The sequence below is a fragment of the Symsagittifera roscoffensis genome, chromosome 4 (assembly GCF_963678635.1).
Source record: "Symsagittifera roscoffensis chromosome 4, txSymRosc1.1, whole genome shotgun sequence".
Lineage (NCBI taxonomy): Eukaryota > Metazoa > Xenacoelomorpha > Acoela > Convolutidae > Symsagittifera > Symsagittifera roscoffensis.
In genome coordinates this window covers 3,521,768-3,546,474 of record NC_087065.1, presented here as the reverse complement: position 1 = coordinate 3,546,474, position 24,707 = coordinate 3,521,768, and the positions used below count along the sequence as shown (strand labels likewise).

At 33.2% G+C, this 24,707-nt stretch overlaps 2 protein-coding genes across 3 annotated transcripts in view; both read right to left on the bottom strand.

Moving 5' to 3' along the window:
* Window positions 1-8,281, bottom strand: part of LOC134845140 (galanin receptor 2b-like) — a 21,538-nt gene extending 13,257 nt beyond the window's left edge. Inside the window, exons 1-2 of one of the 2 annotated variants that reach the window (XM_063862017.1) lie at window positions 8,190-8,281; window positions 1,813-1,917 (exon numbers count right to left, since the gene is read on the bottom strand). In XM_063862017.1, the coding sequence (XP_063718087.1) occupies window positions 1,813-1,875 (63 nt within the window). In that variant the 5' untranslated portion in view covers window positions 1,876-1,917; window positions 8,190-8,281. Of the gene's footprint in view, window positions 1-1,812; window positions 1,918-3,469; window positions 3,558-8,189 lie in introns of those variants that run through there. The other variant, XM_063862016.1, reaches the window with a different exon arrangement.
* A 14,938-nt stretch (window positions 8,282-23,219) lies between these two features.
* Window positions 23,220-24,707, bottom strand: LOC134844374 (protein SPMIP7-like; the record flags this gene model as incomplete). The annotated part of the gene is given in 2 exon segments (XM_063861025.1): window positions 23,220-24,010; window positions 24,662-24,707. Coding segments are annotated over 2 exon segments (687 nt in total), but the record flags the coding sequence as incomplete, so codon positions are not given.

Sequence of the window (24,707 nt, the reverse complement as noted above, 5' to 3'; positions counted from 1 at the left end):
GTTCCGATTCCACCAGGACGCAATAAGAGAAGAGGATGAAAAGAAGAGAAAAATCAGTCTGGGGCTGACTTGAAGTTTTCAGATTTACAAAAAAGATCAAGAAATTTGTGAAGTTTTTATTTATTTACAACAACACCTGTTCAAAAAGTATTTAGAACTGAAGCATGTAATCCGAAGTATTTAGAATTGAAACTTGCAGTCACTAAATTGTTTTTGGAATAATTTGAACCCATTTTTAATCGGCTTAAAAGTCATCCGAGTGCTGATTTAAATCATTAGAATTTTCTCGAGGGGATTGGGATTTTCAAAAAAATTTCGAAAAATTTGCCGACTTTTTTGTTAGGCCGACCAAGCTGATTTCTCCTAAAGCACTTAAAAGACCTTGTTTTGACAATTTTCTTGCGCCACAGGCAAAATTTTGAGAAAAAAGGCAAAAATAGGCGTTTTTTAACAACTTTTTGGACCTTATTGACAAACAAACCAAATTATGTTTTTTTGGCGCGCGCTCCCAATCAAAAAAAAGTATAGATTGGCGCCCGAATTTTAGGGTCCGTTAGTCAAAATTGGATATCTTAAAATAGCACGATTTAAAAAAACCTGATTTTAAAACTGCCATTTTTACTTGACTATGGAGCCTCAGATTTTGAAATTACTTTCTGTTTAATATGTTCTCAGAAAAATGAAAGTCAGCTGGTAAATATTTAGAAATTTTTTTGAAAATCCGCCTCCCATCGAGAAATTCCTAGATCCGCGCCTGTCATTTATGACTGCTTTTTTTCTCAAAACTTTGCATGCGACGCAGAAATTTTTGGACAAAATAGTTTCCTTATAAGTTTCTTGAAGAGCTCGGAAAATCAAATTGGTCGACCTAAAAAAAAACCTGATTTTAAAACTGCCATTTTTACATGACTATGGAGCCTCAGATTTTGAAATTACTTTCTGTTTAATATGTTCTCAGAAAAATGAAAGTCAGCTGGTAAATCTTCAATTGACGCTTAATTAATAGCTTGAATAACACAAAAAAGCCACCAAAAATCCCTATTCTTCAATTTTGGTGCGGATTTTGAAATTAGGCGTGCATATTTCACGCTAAACTATGTTTTAAAGAGAGCTTTACAGGGTTGAGTGATTTAACTCATTTTTTGTTTTTGATTAAAAAAATGCCTTGAAAACATGAGTTCTTTCCGTTTTGAGCGTCTTAAACCAAAAGTTGATAAAATCCATCGTAAATATATAATTGTAGTTCTTCAAGAAGAAATTCACGCCCTTTTCAATTAAACTCGGAGTTAAAACTGTAATCTAAACTTTTTGAGATGATTGGACCGTAATCGCCTAATTTTTTCGATCGTGATATCATTGGCTTTCGAATGATTGAAAGAGATTTACAAAATACATAATCAAAAGAGGGAATTTAAAACCCCCAATTGTAACTTTTTGAACATTTCTTGAAATGGGCTCAAATATTGACTGAAAGGGCTTCGATTTATCACTCTACTTTGTGTCAGTGCCACTGTATGTCCTAAGTTCAATAAATAAATTAATTCAATTAGCTGTCTATCAAGTGGTGTCTTCCAAGTGTCTTTTTTTGAGTGAGAAAAAGAAACAATTTCAAATCCAAAGACCCCCCCTCTTACTAAACCATCAGCCGGACAAAGTTAATTTCCAAAGAGAACTGATTTCCAAATCAAGTCCAAGTTTGTTACTCGGTACAGAGGGGTCAAAATGATGGCCAGTTGCATTTTGACTGCCTCACAAAGTTAGTTTGTACTAAACTACTGTATAACTTAGAAACTAATTTGATATTTTGCTTACCTTGCTCAAATATTCTCCCTCATCCTGGACGACTTCGGTGATTGCCAATGAAGAGTTGTCCATCCCTACGCGTTCTTATGATTTCTGTATAGTGATTTTTGTAATCTAAACATTTCAGATTTTAACATGGTTATATAATTAGTGTGTTTGGTTAATGTACACATAAATCGTTTAGTGAAAAAAGCGTAAGACTGCCATTGAAAATAGTAACAAAGTTACAAAAATATTACTCACAATCATAAAACAATCATAAATTACCTCACAAATATTTAAAATGCTGGATTTTCAGTTAGATACGCATGATACAATTTCTTAAAAAAAATACACGTAAATTTATTGAAACAGTATTGCAATTTTGTTTTAAAAAATTCCTCTCAACACTCAGAGTCAAGTACCGTAAGTTGCTATTAGTCCCAATCGTTTTTTACACGTTTTCCCATCAAAAATGGATTATTGTTATTTATTCTCACCTCCCACGACCGCAAAAATTGATCTAAAAACATAATCATCAGTTTTTTTGAATTTTCTGCATACTTTTTTGAAATCAGTTTGAATAATAGTTGGTTTTGAAAACTTGTTGCCAATGTTGTAATGCTAACCAGGAAATCAATTTTTAATAACTTTTCTTTTTGAATATCACTTTTTGAAAGCAAAGCATTAAACTTTAACCGGATAGATAACTTACCAAAAATGTCAAATGTTTTAAAACAATTACCAAGGTATAAAGCAAAGTTCCGCCAACCGAAGAAACTAGAACTTTAAAAAACTTCAAATTGGACGAGTAATGATCTCAAATGTCACCTCATTCGTATTCCACGGCGAATAGGACGGCAGAAAGCAGACGCGTCTAGATTAAAAACCCAAAGATCGATTTTAGTTTTTTGCGTATAACCCGTGTTAATTTTATTACGTTTTAAAATGAACTCTTTTTATAATAGATTAATTCTTTTCTTATTAAATCTTACTTAATGGCTTTCTGGCTGTTCTATCATGAGCTAAATTGCGATTTGTAAATTTTGTCATCGAATGTTAAATTGGTCATGATGAATAAATAAATAAATGAAATAAAATTAGTTGATCTACAATCGTTAAAAAAACTCAATTTCGGATAACATGTATTTTCTGACTCTGATTTAGTGAAACTAACAGAGTACGCCCAAACAAATCATCTATCTGAAATTTTGGAACAAGTTTTCAATTCAATTTGATTAAAAAAATTTAAAAAACTAATAAATTCAATGTTTTTCTCTGGTTAGAAGTATATATGCTCGGGGTGTTTTTTTCAGACCAGTTTCACAAATGAGCGGTGATCAAATTAGTAATATTACTCAAAATTTAACACTTCATAAATGATACTGACAGTCTTAAATTTAAATTTGATTCAAACTTTCTTTAGCAAAAAATATTTGAGACCAATTGAAGGGCAGTCAGAACATTCAGGGCTTTGCTGAAACCCTCATTTGATATCAGATTTTAAATGCTACAATATAGTTTTTCATCAAAAATATACTTTGATTATCGTTTTTTGCTAAAGTCAGTGAAAATACCTTTATTTTGGAAAAATTGGTATATAAAGTATTACTTATCTTGGTCTCAAATGGGAACAATCAGTTACTGCTATTGTCTCTTAACGCTTCTAATAATCAAGTAAGCTTACCTTAATTGAAGATGTTTTTGTAAATAGGTCGAGAATGGCTGTTTATTGATTTGATCTGGGCAACAAATGATCTCGGATTCAAGACTTGGGCAAATGGATGGTTTTTTGTCTAACCACAAAAAAACGGATGGGAAGTGTTTAACTATTTTAGTTAATTGAAGCTTATTCCGTCCGGTGAAACAAAAGCGATTATCTTTATTTTACCGCATCAAAAAACCCTCAAAGTGTTCATACCATTTTAAACCCAGAGTACATTAATGGCATAGGAAGTAGTTTTTTTTTGTTATTTTTGCTATCCTTTCTTTTTGAAACAAAGGTGATTTTTCGATTTTAGATTTAGTTCAAAAATCCCCTGATGACAAATGGTTGTTCTAAACTTGTTTTGGTTTGCTTAAAGGTGGAAAAATTAAATTCATTATCGCTAAGAGGCATAAAATTTTCCGAAAGCTACTTACGCACAACAACAAAATATTCTGAGAAATGAAGATTATTTTGTTTTTTGGAATTGACCGCTCCTTTCTTTGATCTCTGAAATTGGTCAAACTAACAAGACTGCAGGACTTTCATACACCGAAAATTCTAGTCATACAATTCCATAAATGGAGCTTATGAAAAAAAGATTAGTCATACGGTACTCATATATGGGCAAAATATATATGTAATTGTATTATAAAACGGGAGTTTTTTGGGAAATACAGAAATTAAATTTGAAAAAATCTTTAAAAAAATCCTTATCATTTTTTAAATCTCAAAATCAGTTTTGTACAAAAACAACTTTCGAAAAGATCGTGCTTTTGACAATAAGCCAAGGTGCTCAAAAATTTCAAAATTTTTGTTCATCGAGATTTGTTTTCAAGTAATCAACGGAACTCTTTTTTTTTAGTTTCATCGATACAAAAAATTACGTTAAGAATTACAGAATGTTTGCAGTCGGTAAATAAATTAGCTGATTTTTTTTTGCGCATCATTTCAAGGTGCCTCTTTTGAAGAAGTTAGGGGATTTGATCTCAATGTTTTTTAATTTTTCTACTTTTAAATAAAATTTTAGTTTGTGTTTTAATTTTTTGTTATAGAATCGTTGAGCCGGATTATTTCTCAGCTACGTGATAACAAAATAAAGGAAACTTTTAGCTAATTATCCCATACTTGTAGAATTGAAAATGTGTAAAGTCTCAAAATTTCATCAAAACAATCATTAACAAAAAAAAACAAGGATAGCCGGTTCTCGTGCCAGTAGCCCAGAGTGTTCCGACCATATTCATAAAAACTGCAAATAAAAGTTCTTAAACTGCAAAATATTAATTTCTTCAAATTAGTGTCATTTTAGTACGTGGTGTGATGAGACAACTCTACACAAATTATACTAGTAAATTAAACATATTCAAAAACAATTATCTTTAAAAAATAACGAACAAAAAAATAAAGGAAAAAAAAAATTCGAAGCTTTTTCTTTTTTTTTGCACAATAGTTTTTTTTTTCAAAAATTTCTAAAAGTCAGGGAATCCCAAATATGGCTTTCATGAGTAGTTTTTATATGGAAAAATTAAGTTTTTTAGTTTAAATTCTCTAATTAACAAGGTATCATAGCTTTGTTCGGTCAAAATTAGACGAAAAACCAAAGGTTTTAAACCGGTATTTCTTGGCACTGAGAATTTTTTGGAACTATTTTTAAGTTGTTCGAATCCCTCATGAAAGAGTTTTAATAATATATATCACTCAAACTAGTTCAAGGATTTTTAGTGATAACTGAATTTGCGTGGAAAAAAAAACAAAACACACCCAAATACGAAGTTCCTCTCTATTTTTAATGTTCGGAACAATAACACGCACATTTGATCTCAGGTTTTGTTATCTTTGATTCAAATGGTCTGAAAAATCTGTCAAAAATTGTTAGTTAAAACATCAAAAACTATCTGAGTAAAAAAACTGTTCAAGCTTAAAAGTCATGTCTCTTTGTCAAAGGGCGAAATGAAAATTAAATTAGATCAATAATTTTGTTTCCTGTCCTGGATCGGTCCTCTTGATGTTAACCTTTTATTATTAAAAAGATATAACATCTAGTAAAAAAAAGGTATGGTCTTGGTTGTGAGCTGAAAAACCGGTGATTGTTTAAGTGGCTCAAAATACACCGCACCATAATTAAACTGAAAGTAAATTTAAAAAAATGAGCAAAACGTTTTTTTTATATTTATAAAACAACTGGTTATTTTTTCCGTGGTCATGAGAGTAAGAGGAGGAGGCTAAAATTATTTCATTTTGTAGATTCTAAAATAAGTCACTCGAAATAAATTTTTTGATAAAAATCACATGTTAAGGCGAATCATCAAAACGAATTTGGGAGCGGGGCAGACTTTGCGTCCCCTCGGGGATTCGAACCCCTGTTGACATAAAAATTACTCCTTTTGTTTTATTTTAAGACATCCACGTTTGGCTGAAAACCCCTAAAAGTTTTCGGCGCCAATATTTGACTAATTTTGAGTCGGCAATTTGCTCCAAAAGAAAAATCAAATTTTTTTGATCAAAACTGTATCGAAGTGCCTAAAAATTTTTTTTAGGGTCTTGGTAAGGATTTGTGAAAAAAAAATTAGGCTGACTTAAAAAAAAGTACAGTAAAAGGTTTGGTTTTTTTTGGAAACCCGCCCTCGAAAAAATTCCAGATCCGCTTATGCAAGAAATTCAAATCGAACAAAAAATCTAAGCAGCTAGTGTTTCAAAGACTTTTTTCTTTACACCGCAGACCAAATCACGGCAGAAATTGTGACTCATAATATATCACTTTTTCATGCGCACCGGCTTTTGCATCAAAAATAAGCATTTCAACTGCAAGCTGCTCAAACAAATTCAAAGCGCTTCTTACCGAAGTAAAATCATAGGTAACCGGTAACGTTTTAGGTCAATTCAACAAGTTTACTGATTTTTTTTCAGTTTGCTGTTAAGAAATTTTAAGAAATTTTCGAAAAGTTTTCAATCAAAAAGTTGCGTTTTTTTGCGCTCGCCGCCACTTTAAAATTAGAGCAAAACAACATTTAGAAATTTCTTAGAGTTGCTCGGCCGGAAATGGTTGTCGAAAAATGATACCAAAAGAAGTAGTCATTAGGTGGGGTAGCAACCAGAAAACTGATCCACTTTTCAGAAAATTTTCGCCAGTTAGAATTTAAAGAATTCTAAGTAGTATAGCACATGTTAAATTGAATTAAATTTTGCGTTACTGCAAATTTTGCGTCATTGCTAAAAAAGCGCATTAAATTTATTTTTTTTCAAAAGTCCAAAAATCTACTTCAGGTTTTCAGAGATTTTGATTCACCAAAAGAAGTTTGTGTCATTCAAAACCAATTGGAGATGAATGTTTTGAGAGAAGCAGTTTGAGTTGAAATTATGTGATCATGAGAAAATAAAATAGCGCGCTCGAAAAAATTTTTTCTTTCGAACAAATTAGTCATTTTGCTGCATGAGAATTTAGATTTTCTAGAATTTCCTAGAGCAAAATTTGAGCATATATGATTGGTTTTATATCATGGATAAAAATCAATTTTAATAGAAAAGTGTTGTCCAAAATAGGGTCATTATTGTTGTTCGAAACCTAGTCATTATACGTGATTACTTCCCTGAAAACACAATCCATGAAAATCTATTTAAAATCAATTATAATTGATTATCATACAAAAGAATCTCTAAATTTTTAGCAAACACTTTTTGCAAAACTTTAAACAACTTCTGCTCTACTCACGGCCTACTCGAAATCTAAACCTAATCATTTTATATAAAAAGCGTGTTTCACCCCAACCCCTCCCCCCTCCGCATTTGAACAACCCCTCAGACGCCCCTCACTACCAACCCTCCCCGTAACTTTAGAAAGGAAGAAGGGTGTGTGGTTGTGGGGTTAAAGCAGGTGAAATGGGCCATATACCGGGGGAGGGATTGTTAGCTGAGTAATGTCAACGAGGATGTGTAATGATGGGCGTGTGTAAACGTGAAGGAGGTATGATGGGGGGGGGGGGAGTTGTAAAAACGTGGGGTGTCATATGCCCCATGCTGGACGGATGACACGGGGTTTAAATTGGACCATGGAGAGTAAATAATGGTCAGCAAAAAAGTGAAAAATAAACAGATTTATGAGAATATCGTTTTATCTGATGTAACGTGAATCAAACCAAAAATAACTGTTAAGGTTTGCATTTACTGCACTGTGTCTAGAAATTTCGAAAAATTTTACAAAAAATGACTATAATCCACTATAAATTATTATAATTTGTTTTAAATTTTTTTTATTGATTTGACGATGAAAAAGATTACAATCCAGTTTTAGTCTACTGTAATCGATTATTTTTGATTTTAATAGAAAGAGACAATGAAAATCCAATAAAATCGATTGTTTGTTCAAGCAAACCCAGTGAGAGACTAATTCAGAAAAATGGCCTCGATTATGAGATTTTAGGCCGCATAGCAGAAAAAAAAAACAGATATATTTCAATATTATTGCCTACAAAAAAAACTGCAGTTTTTTTTCAAAACTGAAAGGTTTCTACTACATTACTGTTTCATTTCGCTTCTCTGTTTTTGCTCTGCGACAGCTCTACAGCAGAGCAGCTTAAGTCAATTATGTCTAAAAACGGCTCTGACTGTGTGCTGACTTATTGATTTCAATCAGTTGTAAATATGATAACAGTAGATATGTTTAAGATGTTTTGCGGACTGGCACATCAAACTTGTAGAAACTTACTTGATTGCTGCAGATCTAATTTACACAATCAAAAAATTTATCAGAATTTCAAATTCAACAATTCACAAACAGAAAGACCGTTTTACCAAAAGTGATAATCATTCAATTTTCATAACATATTTTTAAAATTAAATGCAATTCCAAGAAAATGAAAAAAATAGAGAAAAAATAGCATTGATTAGTTTTTCATATATGGAAATTATGATTAAAATTTTTCAATTAAAGACCCAAATTCACTGCCCATGACGCAAATTATCTCAGCAAAACAAAAAATATTCTAGTTGGCTTCTAAAATTACTTAAAAAAGGAAGATCTCATTTGCAACTTTCGTGGTATAGGACCACCTTGACCTTCCAAAAGTGAAATTTTCAAATGAAAATATGTGATCATTACCAGCCCAAACTGTGCTTTCATTAGTCGTAAGTGGAACTCGCAAATTTTCCGAGCCAGAAACAGACTCACCCGGGTTGACCTCCGTAGACAAAAAATTCTAATCATACAATTCCATAAACTAAGTCTATGAAATAATACTAATCATGCAATTTTCATACGTTTTGCTAAAATGGTGTCATCAATTTTACAAAGAAATTTTTTTCTTGATATGGTAGAAAAGTCGGTCTATCGTACTAAATAAAAGAGAAAAAAAAACATTTTGCCAAAAAAATGTTAATCATATAATTTAAATATGTGGAAATTGTATGACCAGCCTTTTTTTCACGGCGACAACAAAAAATTTTCCAAGTTATTTTAAATTGCCCCCAAAAATTTTTTTTTAACCGCAAATCGAATTTTGTACTCAAAAGAAATTTTCCGTAAAAAAAATTTTGCATGCAAAATATATTTTTTCTGTGCATAACGTAGTCCTGGATACACAAAAAACGCATTTCTCTGGATATTTTTTTTTCAAAAACGCAAAGACTATTATTTTTTGTATGGCATGTTTATGTAAAATTTGAAAACTATCATCTTCGAAAAACTTTTGCCAAAATTTAAAAGTTGGTTGCTTTCAGTATATGATGTGTGTAAGAAACATGTGTGTAGAAGAATCGTTTCCGATTCATTGTAAATGCGAGACGGTCAAACCTTTGGTGACTCGGTTAAAAACACATTCCAAAAATTTTGAGAAATTAAATTTTTTTAAAAATCGATTCCTTGGTTTATGGAAAAATGCAGTCAAACAATTTCTATATATGAAAAATCACTAATCATAGACCTTTCATGCAAGTTTCTGTACGTATGTAATTGCAAGAAAAATGTATGATTAGCATTTTTCCATATATGAAAAGTGTATAATTAAAATTTTTAATCAACCCGTGCAATTAAGAGAGAGCTAGAGCCACTGGGAACATGTGAGAAATAGCTAGAGTGAAATGCACAGTACATTTAAAAAGGGACCAACTTTTTTTTGTGGAACTCAAAAGACTCCAATGTTAAGATTGAACAAGACTGCTCGTACGTCAGGGCAAAACCTTGAATACCCAAACAGCACTCTAATCTATATCGATTAGTTTTTAGGAAAAAATACTGAAAAACTATAAATTTTGGACAAAATCATCGAGTGTAAAAATTCAAGTTACAAAATTAATACGATCAATTAGCTTAGCTAGCCTCAATTCATTTAGGAATTATTTTGTTGAGCAGGATAAATTTCCATGCATAAATCATAATCGTTATGTTTTCAGCATTATGAGTAAAATTTTCAGAGCGTTAACAAGACTGCTGCTCGTATCAAGGCAAAGCCCTGAATGTTCCGACTGCCTTTTAAAGTCTATGGAGCAGTAATAACGTGAAAAATTAAATGTAAATGATAAAACAATGTAAGAATTTTGCATAAAAATTTGAGATTCTTTCCCCCCACATGCCATATAAAGTACAAAGTGATAAATTTCGCTCCTAGTCAAAACGATCATTACCAAAAAAACAAGGATAACCGGTTCTTGTGCCAGTAGCACAGAGTGTTTCGGCCATATTCATAAAAACTGCAAATAAAATCTCAAAATATTAAGTTCTTCAAATTAGTATCATTTTTAGTACGAGGTGTGATGAGACAATTCTACACAAGCTATACTAGTAAATTAAACATATACAAAAACAATTATTTTTAAAGAAAAGAATAACAAACGAAAAACAAAGGAAAAAAAAACAAAAAAATTCAAAGCTTTTTCTTTTTTTTTGCACAACAATTTTTCAAAAGTCAGGAAATCCCAAATATGGCTTTCAGTGTATTTAAAAAAATAAGCAAAACGTTTTTTTATATATATAAAACAACTGGTTATTTTTTCCGTGGCCATGAGGGTAAGAGGAGGAGGCTAAAATTATTTCTTTTTGTAGATTCTAAAATAAGTCACTCGAAATAAATTTTTTGATAAAAATCACATGTTAGGGCAAATAATCAAAATGAATTTGGGAGCGGGGCAGACTTTGCGTCCCCTCGGGGATTCGAACCCCTGTTGACATAGAAATTACTCCTTTTGTGCTATTTTAAGACATCCACGTTTGGCTGAAAACCCCTAAAAGTTTTCGGCGTCAATGTTTGACTAGTTTTGAGCCGGCAATTCGCTCCAAAAGCAAAATCAAATTTTATTGGTCAAAACTGTATCGAAGTGCCTAAAAATTCCGCATTTTTGGCGCTTTTTTTAAAAATTTACTTTAGCGTCTTTGTAAGGATTTGTGAAAAAAAAATTTAGGTTGACCTAAAAAAAAGTACGGTAAAAGGTTTGGTTTTTTGGAAACCCGCCCCTCGAAAAAATTCCAGATCCGCTTATGCAAGAAATTCAAATCGAACAAAAAATCTAAGCAGCTAGTGTTTCAAACACTTTTTTCTTTACGCGCGCTCATTTTGCTGCATGTGAATTTAATAAATTTTCTAATATTTCCTAGAGCAAAACCTGAGCATATACGATTGGCTTTATATCATGGATCAAAACCAATTTTAATGGAAAAATGTTGTCCAAAATAGGTTTATTTTTGTTGTTCGAAACCTAGTCATTATACGTGATTACTTCCCTTAAATAACAACCCGCACTCTGTAAATACAGAAAATAATCGATTATAGTTTACTTATAATCGTACTTTTTTCAAAATTATAATTAATTATAAGCGCCAATTTTAGATGTTTAAACGATTTATAATCCATTATAAGGATAACAGTTTTGGTGAAAGTTTAATAAATTATAATCAGTTATAATTGATTATAATTTTTCCTAAAATCTCTTATAATCTATTATAATCTGTTTTAATAGATTATAATCCGTTTTTCTATCAAATTTTTTTTAACAAAAAAAATGGAATATAATAGATTATTTTTTAGCTATTCTGCATGAAAACACAGTAAAAATCAGTAAGAAGTAAGAAATCAGTAAACCAGGGGCGGATATGAGATTTTCGGAGGCGGATTCTTAAGAAATTTACAAAAATTAATTGGACCTTCTTTTAGGCCGACCAAGTTGATTTTCCGAGCTCTCCCAAAGCACTTAAAATACACTGTTTTGGCCAAGGGCAAACTTTCGAAAAAACAGGCCAAAAACGGCTTTTTAGGCTTTTTTTTTGGAAAAATTTCACCAGAAAAATGTTTTTTTTTGTGCGCGCTCCCCCGTATAATTTTGTTTTTTTTTGGCTCCAAAGGCCAAAGGGTCCGTCACCAAATATGGATATCTCAAAACATTATAAAGAGGGAACCCTTTGGGTAGGCAGGGGGTCGAATACCTGAAAAAAGGCGTCCGCCATCCCCCCTCCCCCCTTAATCCGTCCTTGCAGTAAACAGTAAGAAAGTTAACGGTAAACAGTAATAAAATAAACCAACTGAAAGCACACAAAACAAAACAAAAATAAAACGAAATAAATCGATGACGTTTTTTGGTTAAAAATAGATTATAACAATTAAATGGATTATAATTCAAAAAAACTTCAGAAATAATTTTTTCAAAAAATAATCGATTATAATTGATTATAATCGATTAAAATGGGTTTTTTGCTTCGAAAAATAGTAACATTATAATCCATTTTTAATCGATTATAATCTCTTTTTTTTTAAATTTGTGGAGACTGACAATAAAAATTCATTATAATGTATTATTTTTCTCTTTTTACTGAGTGCGGGAATTCATGAAAATTCATTATAATTGATTATCATACAATATAATCTCTAAATTTTTAGCAAAAGTTTTTTGCAAAACCTTTAACAACTTCTGCTCTACTCACGGCCTACTCGAAATCTAAACCTAATCATTTTATATAAAAAGTGTGTTTCACCCCAACCCTCCCCCCTCCGCATTTGAACAACCCCTCAGACGCCCCTCACTACCAACCCTTCCCGTAACTTTAGAAAGGAAGAAGGGTGTGTGGTTGTGGGGTTAAAGCAGGTGAAATGGGCCATATACCGGGGGAGGGATTGTAAGCTGAACAATGTCAACGAGGATGTGTAATCATGGGGGTGTGTAAACTTAAAGGGGTATGATGGGGGGTTGTAAAAACGTGGGGTGTCATATGCCCCATGCTGGAGGGATGACACGGGGCTTAAATTGGACCAGGGCGATTAAATAATGATCAGCAAAAAAGTGAGAAATATACAGATTTATGAGAATTTCGTTTTAACTGATGTAACGCCAATCAAGCCAAAAATAAGTGTTAATGTTTGAATTCACTGCACTGAGTCTAGAAATTTTACAAAAAAAATGATTATAATCCACTATGACTTATTATAATTTGTTAAAAAAGGATTTTATTGATTTGACGATGAAAAAGATGACAATCCAGTTTTAATCGACTGTAATCGATTATTTTTGATTTTTCTAGAAACAGACAATGAAAGTCCAATAAAATCGATTGTTGTTCAAGCAAACCCAGTGAGAGACTGATTCAGAAAAATGGCCTCGATTATGAGATTTTAGGCCGCATAGCAGAAAAAAAACCGATATATTTCAATATTATTGCCTACAAAGTATAATGCAGGTTTTTTTTTCAAAACAGGAAGATTTCTACTACATTACTGTTTCATTTCGCTTCTCTGTTTTTGCTCTGCGACAGCTCTGCAGCTGAGCAGTTTAAGTCAATTATATCTAAAAACGGCTCTGACTGATCAGTTGTAAATAGTAGATATGTTTAAGATGTTTTGCGGACTGGCACATCAAACTTGTAGAAACTTACTTGATTGCTGCAGATCTAATTTACACAATCAAAAAAAATTATCAGAATTTCAAATTCAACAATTCACAAACAGAAAAACCGTTTTACCAAAAGTGATAATCATTCAATTTCCATAAGATCTTTTTAAAATTAAATGCAATTCCAAGAAAATGAAATAAATAGAGAAAAAATAGCATTGATTAGTTTTTCATATGGAAATTATGATTAAAATTTTTCAATTAAAGACCCAAATTCACTGCCCATGATGCAAATTATTTCAGCAAAACAAAAAAATATTCTAGTTGGCTTCTAAAATTACTTTAAAAAGCAAGATCTCATTTGCAAATTTCGTGATATAGGACCACCTTGACCTTACAAAAGTGAAATTTTCAAATAAAAATATGTGATCATTACCTGCCCAAACTGTGCTCTCATTAGTCGTAAGTGGAACTCGCAAATTTTCCGAGCCAGAAACAGACTCACCCGGGTTGACCTCCGTAGACAAAAAATTCTAATCAAACAATTCCATAAACTAAGTCTATGAGATGATACTAATCATACAAACTTCATACATTTTGCTAAAATGTTATCATCAAATTTACAAAGAAATTTTTTTCTTGATATGGCAGAAAAGTCGGTCTATCGTACTAAATAAAAGAGAAAAAATTTTGCCAAAAAAATGTTAATCATATGACTTAAATATGTGGAAATTGTATGACTAGCATTTTTTTTACGACGACAACAAAAAGTTTTCCAAGTAATTTTAAATTGGCCCAAAAATTTTTTTTTCAACCGCAAATCGAATTTTGTACTCAAAAAAATTTTTCCGTATAAAAAACAATTTTGCATGCAAATTTTTTTTTTTGTGCATAACGTAGTGCTGGATACACAAAACCGCATTTTTTTGGATATTTTTTTCAAAAACGCTAAGACTATTATTTTTTGTATGACATGTTTATGTAAAATTTGAAAACTATCATCTTCGACAATTTTTGCCAAAATTTAAAAGTTGGTTGCTTTCAGTATATGATGTGTGTAAGAATGATGTGTGTAGAAAAATCGTTTCCGATTCATTGTAAATGCGAGACGGTCAAAACTTTGGTGACTCGGTTAAAAACACATTCCAAACGTTTTGAGAAACTAAATTTTTTTAAAAAATCAATTCCTTGGTTTATGGAAAAATGCAGTCAAACAATTTCTATATATGAAAAAATCACTAATCATAGACCTTTCATGCAAGTTTCTGTACGTATGGAATTGCAAGAAAAGTGTATGATTAGCATTTTTCTATATATGAAAAATGTATAATCAGAAATTTTGATCAACCCGTGCAATTAAGAGAGAGCTAGAGCCACTGGGAACATGTGAGAAATAGCTAGAGTGAAATGCACAGTACATTTAAAAAAGGGACCAACTTTTTTTTGTGGAACTCAAAAGACTCCAATGTTAAGATTGAACAAGACTGCTCGTACGTCAGGGCAAAACCTTGAATACCCAAACAGCACTCTAATCTATATCGATTAGTTTTTAGGAAAAAATACTGAAAAACTATAAATTTTGGACAAAATCATCGAGTGTAAAAATTCAAGTTACAAAATTAATACGATCAATTAGCTTAGCTAGCCTCAATTCATTTAGGAATTATTTTGTTGAGCAGGATAAATTTCCATGCATAAATCATTAGCGTTACGTTTTCAGCATTATGAGTAAAATTTTCAGAGCGTTAACAAGACTGCTGCTCGTATCAAGGCAAAGTCCTGAATGTTCCGACTGCCTTTTAAAGTCTATGGAGCAGTAATAACGTGAAAAATTAAATGTAAATGATAAAACAATGTAAGAATTTTGCATAAAAATTTGAGATTCTTCCCCCCACATGCCATATAAAGTGCAAAGTGATAAATTTCACTCCTAGTAACAAATCCATTTTGGCAAATAAATTTCCTTCAACCAATTTGGAACGATTTCTAAGACGAATTAAATATCCGCTTTTGCGTTAATAGCGCGAAATTTTGTAAACTGGAAATCTTTAAACCCCAATAACTTTACGAAAAATGATCACAGTTGAGACATCTTTTCAAATGTAAGCTCAGGACAACAATACATTTTGATTGACAAAAACAATTGTCGAAATTGGCTAGTTAAATAATCAAAATTTGTCTGAACAAAAAAGAACCCACCCGAGCACAAATATTCAGTTACTTTCGTTACGAAAGTCGGAACAAAAACTTAGTCGTCCAAAGCCTGGCCAAACTGGCAATTTTCCAGCTCCCAGAACTTTGCAACAAAAAAGTGGAGGTAAAATATCTTTTTTAATTTTATTTTAAGGGGTCGATATTTTCAATGGGGTGAAAAAATTGTTTGTTAAAAATTATGAGCTCGATCGCCAAAAATTGACAGAATAAACCCCCCCCCCCCACCAAGCAAGTTTTCTGTTTTCTTTGAAAGTCGGAACAATAATTGATATATCTCTTGATTTGTCAAAAAATGCTTCCACAATCTTTACCAGCATTTGGTGTGAACGATCAAGTATTTAAATCAGCCTGGTTTGAGTTTGTATCTAATTTCGATAAGATCGTAAACACAGACATCTCTAATGGAAACTGAAAAGTGTATCTAAAATGCTCTTATGCATTATGCTCTTATAGACTTTAATCCTAATTGCTGATGATGAATTTTAGGCTAATTGCTTTTATTTTAATTGTTCATTGTGACTTTCAATTTCATTGCTGGTGGCGGTCGTTATCCTAATTGTTGAAAGCCACTTTCAATTTGATTGCTGAGGCGGCGTTTATTCTAATTACTATTTAGGTCCTATATTCCGATTGCTGCTGATGAATTTTACCCTAATTTTTAATGAAGATTTTTTATCATAAGTGCTGATGCTGACGTTTATCTCAATTTCTAAATTAACAGGATTAACGCAATTCATATGCGGATTACCCGGGTTGACCATCTTATTCACCTGTTTTAGAACTTCTTTCAAGATTTGTAAGAATTTTCTGCTATCTTACAACTTCTTTATAAGAAGAGTTCTACGATAGCAGCTCTTTCCCAAAACTTTTTTTAAAATGCCAAAATCACCTTGATTGTGTTTCTATTTCCAAAAACGAACAAAAAAGACTCTGCAATTTTTCTATTGGAAAAGTTTCTATCTTACAACTATCTTGTAAGAAAAGTCACTCTGTGATAATTTCCTAGAGCCTAATTTTGTACGAAGTTTTCTAAGATAGCGACTTTTGGTCATCACGGGTCCGATTACAAAATGTAAGCGTCACTAACATAATGCACCTTACCGATAAAAAATACACAAACCACTAAAAAACCAAAATTCTTTCGGGCGACTATATGTATTGTTTAGTTATGGATTCTGCCCAGTGCTATTGTTTCTTGAGCGCCAAAACAGCCTAAACATATGATTAGCCTGAGTTGTTGTCAACGCTACATTAAGAACCTTGAAACAAGTCCAAGACATTTGAAAGATATGTCGCACTGAAACCTTTTCAGCAGCGAATGGAAGGAAAATGAAAAATTTGCAGCGAAGGTATATCAATAAAGAGAACAGCCGAGCTTCGATGAAAAAGTTTGATTGCAATTTTTAAGATCTTCAGCTTTATGGCAAATTGTGAACGAAGCACTATAAGTAGGTTTGTTTTGGCATGGTTTGGTTATTCGATGCATCATAATTTTACTATGAATTTTTTTTAAAAAACTTAAAAATTCTTCATTATAAAGAGTTTCGATAATTTCACAACTAAAAAAACTTGATCTTTTTTTTTCTATGACTGGAGTGAAAATCTTCTTCACGTGAAGGAAAACTATATACTAAAACTCTCAAATTCTTCTGAGAAAAAATACCGTTAAAAGAACTATTAAAAGAATTATTGGTTCATGCGAAGTTAGACCTCAACTCTAACGCATTAGCTTCCAAAGCATCAAGTTTGATTTTTGAGCTTGACGGGCCAATATAATTCAGCGAAAAATGAAATAGACGATAGTAAAACCGATTTTGTAAAAATAATGAGCTTTTTGTTGGGAAATTATTCTTGGCAGTATAAAGTGAAATAAAATCAAACAAGACTGATCAAACATCAGGGCAAAGCCCTTGTTAATCTTGCTGCCCCTTGATCCATTCCGAAAAATTTTTGAAATTTTTTTTTATTAAAAAACTATATTTGAAATTTGAAATTTTGAATCGAACGAAATTAATACAACCAATAAGCTTGCCTTAGTTCGATTCGAAACAATTTTGTTGTGCTGGATAATTCGCCACGTACAATAATTTCGCGTTACGCTTTCAGGATTATCGATAAAATCTACAAAGCGAGCATTTTAAATTTGATTTTAGGGAGTTGATATCTTCAACGGAGTAAAAACAATTGTTTGTCAAAAACTACTAATTAGATATCCGAAAATTGACTGAATAGAAAATCACCCCAAGCATAATATTCCGTTTCCTTCGAAAGTTGGAACAATGATGGATATATCTCTTTATTCATCAAAATTTACAAAAAAAAATCGGAAGTAAGATATCCTTTTAACTTTGATTTATGGGAGTTGATATCTTCAATGAGTTTTATAAATGTTTTGTTAAAAATTATTTTTTCGATCACCAAAAATTGACTGAATGAAAAGAAACCACCCCAAGATTAAATATATTCCGTTTGCTTCATAAGTCGGAACAATAAAACGAAAAGGAAACTGCTTGTCTATATTAGTATGAACCAAACAAGACTGCTCATATACCAGGTCAAAGTCCCTTGGCTGGCCTCGGTCTGTTTTTGTTTAAAAAATTTGTGATGAAATACAAACTTCAGACAGCCGATATCGAAAATAACTTACAAAATTTTGACAAGAAATAAATTGACCAATTAGTTTGCGTCAATTCAGTTTGGAATGATTATAAGTGCGGGATGTTCGCCTTATTAACTCGCGCGTTTAAAACATAAACTATAAACGCGAACTCCTAAGCACATTTAGGCTAATGGCAAGCATACTCACTCACAGATCGATACCCATACTCACTCACGGATCGCTACGCATTTTTTTCCCTCATTTTCTTCGAAAGTTCAAACAAAAATTGAAATTCAAAATTTAAAAAGATGCACCCGTAATGATAGGGTACGGTTTGCGATCGATTTTTAACAGATAATGTAGAAAAGACCTAATAAGTTGATTTGCATTGAAATCGATTCAGTTGGATACAACAATGAAGCTTAAAAATCATTTGCAATCAAAACTAAATCAACCTAAATCCATTTTCATCACGTTTTTTTTTTGTTTTCATTTCATACGGATTTTGAGTAACAAACAAATTGCTTTCAATTGATCTGAATCAGTTTTTCTACACTTTATTATTCACTCATTTTGAACAGATTGTATGCAAATTAATTTCAGATTTTCTCTGTTTTCAAAGAACAGAGGACACCTAAAATAAAGTTATCATGTATACTTTTCATTTGACTTTCGTGTTGATTTTTGGCCTGAAAAAACGTAGTGTGACTTTTTGCACCTAAAATGAATTGTACTAAATTGACTTTTAGTACTTTTTCTCAATGCATTAGTCAAATTTTTTTGAGAGCGCAGGAGCTGGGTTGTCTCTTTCTTTTCTGTAGAATAGAACGCGACCTATTTTTTTTCTCGGCGATTTTGGTTCACCAGCGTGTTACAATTATGGTTGTTTAATGCAATCATTTTTACGCAGCAGTGATGAGGCAATTGTACATGCTCTACATAAAAACGCCTAATTACTTTGATCAAAAATTGTTAACATATTCAATAAATCGTGCAAAATCGAACAAAAGTTTCAGAAATGTCGGTCGTGGCAGTCGAGAAAATTGAAAAATATAAAACTTTCGACGAGAAAATCGAAACATATCAAAAGTTGGCCAAGAAAGTTAGCAAAAAATTTAGTCCAGACATTCGAAACATCATCTTTTGGTCGAGAAAGTCAAAGCCTAAATCGAGACGTCGACCAGGGAAAAACTTTGGAATAACACCCAGAGCTGACTAATTAGCTGAACAAAACCTCTACCAAAGGTCTCCAAAAAATCTTGCAGAATACTGATTTTACGGATATTTTGATTGTAATAAGAGTTCAAATAAAATAATTCTGTTAGACTGCTTAAAATCGGCCATGAGTCCTATTTCAGATTCTAATAAATCGTTTTAGGACCGAAGTTAAAGAATGAAGTTTTTAAATACAGATCCAGGGGCAGATTTAGGGGGCTCCCTCCCCTCAGGTATTCGACCCCCTGCCGACCCAAAGGGTCCCCCTTTGTACGGTTTTGAAAAATCCATTTTCGGTGACCGACCCTGAAATTTTTTAAAGGCGCATTTGGCGCCAAAATATACAAGTTTTGAGGGGGGAGCGCGCGCCAAAAAAAGAAAAAAAATTTTGGTCAAAATTTTCCGAAAAGACCCTAAAAACGCCTTTTTTGGGCTGTTTTTTTTCAAAAACTTGCCTGCGGCGCAGAACATTTTGTCAAAATGCCGTCTTGATACTGATTTCGGAGAGCTACGAAAATCTTTTTTTTTTGAAAATCCGCCCCCTTACCCCTCGAGAAAATCCTAGATCCGCCCCTGTACAGATCATTGATGACCTCAACTAGCTGTGTAAGCTGAAACCTGTTATTATTTCTGAAGAAAATACCACAAAACAACAATTAAGTTCAGTTGAAATTACAATCTGGTTTCGCCTAAATGAAAGTGTAGATTTTTCGTATCTTCCATCGACCAGAACAGTTTAGCCTAATTAAAAATTTTCACATCTGAGAAGAATAAAAATTTGCATTTTTTGACAAAAGTTTGAGAAATGGCCAACTACTTGCTGTTGTGTTGTAGTTTTTTCTTAAATTCAATAATAAATTTTTCGCTAATAAAATGGTGGCAAAAACTACTTGAATTCAATTTTTTGCATGTCATTTGGTTGATTTTTAAGAAATTTACTGAGTCCGATAAACTTTGATCTCGAGTTTTTTTTTAAACCGGGATGTGAATTGTTAATGTGCTAAGACATCTTCAGTTACAAACATTTCAATATAATAATTCAACTTTAAAAGGTTTCTAAAACTTTTTCATTGCCAGCATTCTAAGTTTAAGAGCAAGCGACGCACCAAAAAAGCAGTTTGTTTTCAGTTTCAAAAAAGGCCTTAATCCCGAAAAAGCACTGTTTCACAACAGTTTACCAGCTTCTCGGAAATGTTTGGCAAAATAGGGTCGCTATACTGCTCAGAAAATCAATTGAAAACACCCCGCGTTTTCTTTAAAAATTCTTAAGCCAGCCACTAGTGACGAGAGTTATATTCGTTGAGACCGTTTGATACATTCTAATCCCTAATTTTCAATAAAATCGTAATTTATTTAAGTAAAGTTCTTGTAAAAAAGCTCATAGCTGTTGCGGATTATGTCTAATTCAGTCACGTTAGTCTAATTCAGTCACGTTCAGTCTAATATGTCTAATTCAGTCACGTTCAGTCTAATTCTGTCTGATTCAGTCACGTTAGTCTAATTCAGTCACGTTCAGTCTAATATGTCTAATTCAGTCACGTTCAGTCTAATTCTGTCTAATTCAGTCACGTTAATTCAGTCAAGTTAAGTTTTATGTTTTCGTATGGTTCTCTCACTTATTACACCACGCACTAAAAAACGACACGTCTTTTTTGATATTTTTTTTAATGTGATCGGATCACCGGTGCTACTAGCAATTTTTGCGAAATTAATTAAACTAATTTAGTTGCAAAATTAATAGTAAATTTGTTCATTTTGACCAGTTGTCATGAAAACAAGCATGTAGGCTAATTACTTACGAAAATATATATTTCATCATTGGCACAACATCTGAAAATTGACGCTACGTTGTAAAATTGATGCTTATGAAAATAAGGGTGAAAGGTAGAAAAGCCCACCAAAAACTTTGATTTAATTTGTGAAAAAAAAACATATTGCTTTTTTTCTTCGAAATTAGCCAAAAACATAATTCTACAAAAAAAACAGTATCAAGTGCGCTCGTGTAACATTCGCCCGGAAGATACATATCAACGGAAAATAAAACTAAGTCCTAAGACGACTGGCTAACGTCTAAACAGAGCTTTACATGTTTTTAACCGTCTCTACCAAGCCAGTACTTTCGGTGGTCTTTCTAACATCGGGTCGACCAAAAAACGTTACTGCTTTCGGCTTCGGTCAAAACACTCAAATTAACTTAATTACATGCAGAAATAGTGAGCTCATGGCTGGGTCTCAGTATCCCCAGACCATGAGGTCACTCCTAAAATCAGGGCTACTACTATTTATTGAATTATTATTGTTTTTGTTCAGTAGATAAAAATCATCATCTCCATCGAAGATGGATCAACCCTTTCCCCCAACTCCTAGCTTCTCATCTTAGTAGAATGAATTAAATAAATTCAACTCAGGACATAATAGGGAAGCTAAAAGTTTATATAAGTTAATAAAAGTTTCAGTCCCGAGACCCCTCCGGATTCCTGAATCCGGGGAAATAAGGCTCTTATTCTCCTTCCGGAAGGCTGGTTTTCCACCCTTCACCGTTGTTCGCAACGGTCTTGCAACTATTGTAGCGACACAATAGTTGCAACTCGGAGCGGTCTCTGCTACTTTTGCAATTCGTTGTTGTTTTTTTAACCGAAATCTTCGTTGTTTTCGCTATCGCAACTAATGTTCTTGTGTTTTTCTTCCAGTTTTCTGCCAAAATGGCCGTTTCTGACGTTTCTCAGAAATATGACGTCATACTTCGAAATTTTAAAAATTTGAAACACCGGAATATTCTAGCCTTCACCCTTTGGCCAATCGTTCCAATAACGCTCTTATTCCTTCAAAATCGCCAATTCGGAAGGTTCGCTGTTAAAAACTCGAATGTGCCGAATCTGCATTTTGGTCCATTCTGGTCGAATGTCACATCGTTTTAAAAACACTTAGTTTTGATTACTGTAAGAGAGTACACAGTTTAAAATTTGTTCTGTTTTTTTTGGCTTCCAAGGAATTTTTTTAAATTTGCTCCGTCCTCCACAGTCAATTTCATGAATTAAATTTCTTTTAAGGTCTTGTTTGAAAATACTTCTACCAAAAGCGCTCACAAATCAATACATTTTGACCAATTTAGTTTTCCAAAACCTAACCAAAAATTATTGCAGATGTCATACTTCTTAACTTTTTTAACTGAAATCCATCCGAGCATAATTTTTTCCGTTTTTTCGTGACATATATTTTCAAAAAGCAACCTGTCAAAAGATTTTTTTAAAACCAAAATATCCGGTCACAATTCTTGTGGCAACTACAATGAGCTGAAAAAAATGAAAATCACAAATTACAGCGTTTTCAGCCAAAACTCAATCAATTTTTTGCAATTAGAGCATGATGAATTTTTTTAAAAACACACCTGGTAAAATAAAATTTGAGAGCTTTTTGTTCTTTAGAAAAAGCAGGCCAAAAAATCATTTTTAGGCACTTTTAGAATAAAGTTTTAGAAAAAGCGCCTTTAAAAAAAACTGGGTTCCGTCAGCCAAAAATGGAGTTTGGATCGGCAGTCGGTCGATTCCCTGAGGGAAGGCGGAAGGGTCGCCCCCCCTCCCCCACCTTCCCTCAGGGAATCGACCGACTGCCGATCCAATCTCCATTTTTGGCTGACGGAACCCAAGATGTTATCAGTTTGGTAAGTTTCTCCCGTTTTGCATGTTCAGGAGCCGTTGTCGGCGGCACTTTATTCCGCTGGTGTCTGCTATATTGGACAATATTCCCGTAGCCTTTCTTTCTGATAATGTCAATAAGGATTATTTAGGATGAGTTGACAATGAGAATTAAATTTGCTCAAATATGCTTTTCAGTGAACTCTCAGTTTTAAGGGCTCCCGATTTCCATTAAAATTGCCGAATAAGTTTTCCCACAAAACTATAGAAATTTGAAAAATTAATTCAATCTTTCAAAAATGTTTTGACAATAACAGCGTTTAAAAACAAACAGTAAGTAATAATATCAAGCAATGCAGCTATTATAAAGTCTTTGAGCAAAATAGAAAATAAATTTTTCTTGTCTTGTAATTTTTCACAAAGCGTATATCTGTCGACTTGCTCCGGCACTTTTAGCCCCTTTCGCTAGGGGGTCTCCATTTGAGTCTACCCTTCTAAACGGATTGTGAGGGGGCACAGATGTTATCAGTTTGGTAAGTTTCTCCCGTTTTGCATGTTCGGGAGCCGTCGTCGGCGGCAACCTAACATGGGTACTCAGTGTAGTCGTGTCTGTATTCTCGGGTTTGTAATTATGCGCCGCCAACACACCCAGCCACCAGATTTTTCCAGTGTAACCTGGAATGTTTCCAGTCCGCCCAGTTCCGTAATAGGGTGGCACGTCGTTCCGCTTAACATTCAGCGGGTGGAACTCGCTATAGGTGTCGTCTCGCTCCCCCAACCCCCCGCAGTGGCCTTTGTAGTCTGGTATCTGGTGGGTCTTGTGGAGGGAACTGTAGCTATATGGTCTCTTCTGGTGAAGGTACTGGTTTCGCATCTGGTTATAGTCCCACCCCTTTGCTAGCATCTGCCATTCTGTCGGCTTCTCCCGTCGGTTTGCTTTGATCTGTCGCAGTTTTTCGTTCACGGGGTCGGCGTGTTTCTCGACTGTTGTCTCGGCCGGGGGAAGGGGAGGGGGCACTTTGCTGTCCCAATTCACATCTTCCATTGCTCTCTGGGCTAAAAAACAAAAACCTTCGCAATTTCAAAAGTCTTTATCAGTAATTCTTTTAGTCCAATTTTTGAATGATTTTCACATTAGAAAAATTCTCATTTTTTAAACGCTTGCTTTCGTTTTTCTACTGTGTTGTATATGGCGCCCATATGATTATGATATGATTTTTTTTTGAAAAACTGTTTCAGATGTTCGAACAAAAAATAAATGGGTTGAATTGTGCCAAAGATGGGAGGGCTCTTTTTCCAATTCCTCCTCCCTTTTTGATATTTTCGGAATATCAATAAATGAAGGTCTTTAAAGAAAATTTTTTATATTGTAAACTGCGAAACTGCATTAAAACGTGTCAGCATTAAACAGCCAAACAAATTTTCACAACAATTTTTACATGCAAAATGCCGTTTGTACAATTTTTGAACAGCTTTTTGTATAATTTTTTGAGGGGATGGGAAACTAAAAAAGGGCTGAAGGGAGCGTTTAGGTAGTAATAGGATCGAATTTCTGAGGAGGAAGCTGAAACGTACATATCTGCTATTCCCCAGGCCTTACCCTTCGATTATTAAACAAAACCAACACCCCCCCCCCAAACCCCCTCCTCCTCCCTGTGGGACATCCACCTCCCCCTTTATGCGGCCCCTATGACTGACATGCAGTACCTGCAGACTTGTAGATGGAAGCCGTGAGTGCCTTGTCACTCCAGAC